The sequence below is a fragment of the Lathyrus oleraceus genome, chromosome 7 (assembly GCF_024323335.1).
Source record: "Lathyrus oleraceus cultivar Zhongwan6 chromosome 7, CAAS_Psat_ZW6_1.0, whole genome shotgun sequence".
Classification (NCBI taxonomy): domain Eukaryota; kingdom Viridiplantae; phylum Streptophyta; class Magnoliopsida; order Fabales; family Fabaceae; genus Lathyrus; species Lathyrus oleraceus.
This window is the reverse complement of record NC_066585.1, coordinates 234,078,313-234,082,002: the sequence shown is the minus strand read 5'-3', so window position 1 is coordinate 234,082,002 and position 3,690 is coordinate 234,078,313. Positions and strand designations below refer to the sequence as shown.

At 34.0% G+C, this 3,690-nt stretch overlaps 1 protein-coding gene across 1 annotated transcript; it reads right to left on the bottom strand.

Moving 5' to 3' along the window:
- Positions 1 to 2,856: 2,856 nt before the first annotated feature.
- Positions 2,857 to 3,423, bottom strand: LOC127103129 (uncharacterized mitochondrial protein AtMg00810-like). The gene has a single exon (XM_051040413.1). The coding sequence runs from the start codon at positions 3,421 to 3,423 to the stop codon at positions 2,857 to 2,859; it is 567 nt and encodes a 188-aa protein (XP_050896370.1).
- Between the last annotated feature and the right edge of the window lie 267 nt (positions 3,424 to 3,690).

Sequence of the window (3,690 nt, the reverse complement as noted above, 5' to 3'; positions counted from 1 at the left end):
ATTCATTTTCTTTGTTGTGGCTTTGATGCTTCATTCATGTTTTATCGTGATGTTGTTGTTTGTCATGCTAAGTTTGTTTTGCTATCATTCGTGTTGATTTTAAATGCTTGAGTTTTTTTGTTTATATTTGCATTTGGTTATGTGAAGATGATGAACAATGTTCCCAGGAAGAACACGTTTTGAACATGAAATTGGAAATAAACTTCACTTTGGTTGCATTCTTTTAGTCAATTTTATTTTGGATGTTGTAGTTTTTTAAATTTCATGTTTTTGTTTATTTTACTTTACTTATGGAAAATGTAAAAAAGGTTAATTTTGATACTTTTGGGCTTAGTGTTGATTTATGAGTGAAGCCCATCTAGTTTTTATTTTTATTTTTACACCCTATGGTGGATGTTATATTTCATATGATTCCGATAAATCTCCTTTCTCATCTCGATTACGATGGCTGCTATTTTGTTGTAACAATAATAATGCACGCGTGAGCTGTTTAGATGGTCTACTTCATTGTGTTAAAAATCATATTTTTAATCTGTGTATCCTATATTTTCATGTCGTTATGCCTCCATATTTTCATCAATATATTGGTTGTATTTCATCGTGTTATGACCTTTGCATACGAAGTTTCATTTGTTGTCGATACGCATAAACCGGCTTTGAACACATTACATATAGCTTTTCATTCATTTCTTGACTTTTCACTAATTTTAAATGACGTTTGTGAGGATTACTTCATCTCAGGTTTAATACCGTCGAATTTACCATTGTGTATGTTAAGCCTCACTTTACGATTTCATTTGTGACTGTATGAGTTCATTCCTTTCGATTCCATTTTGTAATTATATGTTTCATATTAGTTCTTTCGATTCATGATGATAAATAACGATCCAACATCGTTGTTGTTTAAATCAAATTTGAACTCAACTTCCATTTGCCTTGCACATCCGTGCGTTAAGTGACATTGATTTACCTCTCTGCATCATGATCTTGATCCGTGCATATTTCATTTTTGTTTTTACTTCTTTCGATTTAATTACAATGAATGTGTGTTGTGCATATGCTGTTTGTGTTGATATCTTCTATCTTTTGGCTTGTTCTTGGGCCTTCTTACAATGAGACCCTTTTTGGTGCACGTACACTTACTTGCTTGTGGTTGTTTGATTGAGTTTTGCTTTAATCGTTTCATTATCTCATACACCTATTTGACAAATATACCCCAATTCCCATGACGTGTAATAATTTATTATTATAATTTTTGATTGCTTTAGTTAGGTAGTTTCTAACACAAGAATAAAATTAACCCCTTTTTAAAAAGAACAAAAATAAAAACTCAATCCAACATCGAGTATTTTCTCAAAAACCAAAATTCATCCATTTCAAAACTTTATTTTCAATCCATTTCATTTGATTCCAAATTTCTCAAACATTTCATGTTCCACCATTTGTCAACTTTCAAAACCATTTTATCAAACCTTTTCGCAATCGTTAATCAAATGCTTGACTGAACGTCAAGTCATTTTATCAATAAAAATAAAAAACACTTAATTATTATTTAACACTTTTCAATAAAGATGGAAATGGAACATGATGGATACCACAAGCTCCAAAGGCTAAGATTCGAGATGGATATCTCGCCCATCCTAGCTCTCACCATCATTCAAAACTGTCAATGCGACTTCTTCAAACCTTTTCTCAATCAATCTCAAAACTTTTAAGAAATATCAAACCTTTTTGAAAATAAGATGGAAACAAAACATGGTGGATACCACGAGCTCCTGGGGCTAGGATTCTAGATGGATATCTCTCCCATCTAAGTTCTCTCTATTATTCAAAACACATTCAACCAATCAATTTCTTTTCTCACCGCCGTGCGATTGGTCCTCAAACCCTTTTTGTAAACAAAAGGTATTTTGTCTCAAGACGATGCAAAAACAATGTTTTGTCTGCTTGAACGTGTGAGTAAGTTTGCAATGTTGCCCACGAATGTTGATTTGTAAATCCATTTGGTCGTGATGCACACATTCCCTTCTCCACTTATTTTGGGTAGCCAAAAATATTTTCGTCGATTGATACAAAGTAGCTTTCGCAAAATCAACCAATAAACAAACATTTTCCACCCAGAACTACGTAAGCCTTGAGTTCTATATTGCACCCGGATATATGTAGGAGCATGATTTGTAAATCTTATCAGGCACATTAACAAAGAATCCAAAAACATTTTATCTTTTTTTTGATCTTATTTTTTCTCTCTCTTAATAACTCGAGAAGCCTGACATTTCTAAGCTAACACTAATGCGCATAACTAACCTAATAGTTCTCGTTTAATACAAAGGAAGTGAGGGGTTCTAATACCTTCCCTTTGTATAATCGACTCCCGAACCCTGATTTAATTGCGACGACCAATATCATTGTCGCTATTTCTTGGGTTTTATAGATATTTCCCCTTTTCTTTTCAGGAATAAATAAAGTTCGACGACGACTCTGTTCAGTCTATCCCGTGAGCATGCAATTGCACTTCACAAGTGTCGTGTTCTCATTTTTTGAGGTACATCAATAGCCTTAGTGAGAACATCAACCATTTGTTCTTCTATTGAACAATACACAACCTGGAGCTTTTCTTTGGTGACTTGGTCCCTAAGAAAATGGAAGCTAGTTTCTATCTTGATCATCAAGTCATTCAACAATGATTGGAGTCAATTTGATTGACAAGTTACAACAACACCTACAACATATTTTGCTTCACTACTAGACAAAGAAATCAATGATTGCTTCTTTGAGCAGCATGTCACAGATGCTCCTAGGAATCTGAAGATGCATCTAGTTATGTTTCTCTAATGAATATTGGCTCCACACTAATCAGCATAAAAAACTAGTTAGTTTGAGTATGTTGTTGCCTTTGTCTTGCAAAAAGACGAGACCATAATAAAGTGTGCCATTAACGTCCTTCATTATCTTTTTTCTAGAATTGAAATGTTGTTTGATAGGGTTGCTCATGAACCTGTTCACTAAACCAACTCCATAGGAGATGTTTGGCCTGCTTAGACACAAGTACCTCAAGGAACCTACTAGCTGTCTTAATATGGTAGCATCCACTTCATCTTCTTCGCCTTCATCTGAACTCACTAATTTCAAATTTGTTTCAGCTTGTGTGACTACAATGTTACACTCTAACATGTTGAATTTTGTCAGGATCTCTTTTGCAAATTTAGATTGGTGCAAAATCATTCCACATGAGGTAGATAGAAGTTCCATGCCAAGAAAATAAGCTACCTTGCCCAAATCAGTCATTTCAAATACTTGTTTCATCTTATCCTTGAACTGCTCAGTTTTAGTTTCACAACTACCAACTACAAGGAGATCATCCATATAAAGGAAAATGATAAAAGAAATCCTTCCCTTCTTTGCCTTTGATGTAGATACCATGTTAAGAATTACATTTTCCTAATCCTTCCTCAATGAAGAATTTTTCAACCCTCATATTCTATTCTCTTGGGGCCTATTTTAGGCCATACAAGACTTTTTGTAATTTTCAAACTAGATATTTCTTTCCTTTGATGACAAATCCAGAAGGTTGGGATATGAACACTTATTCCTCTAGAGGTCCATTAAGAAAAGTTGAGTTCACATCAAGATAAAAGAGAGACTAACTTCTATAGAAGGCCAAAGCAATCACCAACCTGATGGTCTCAT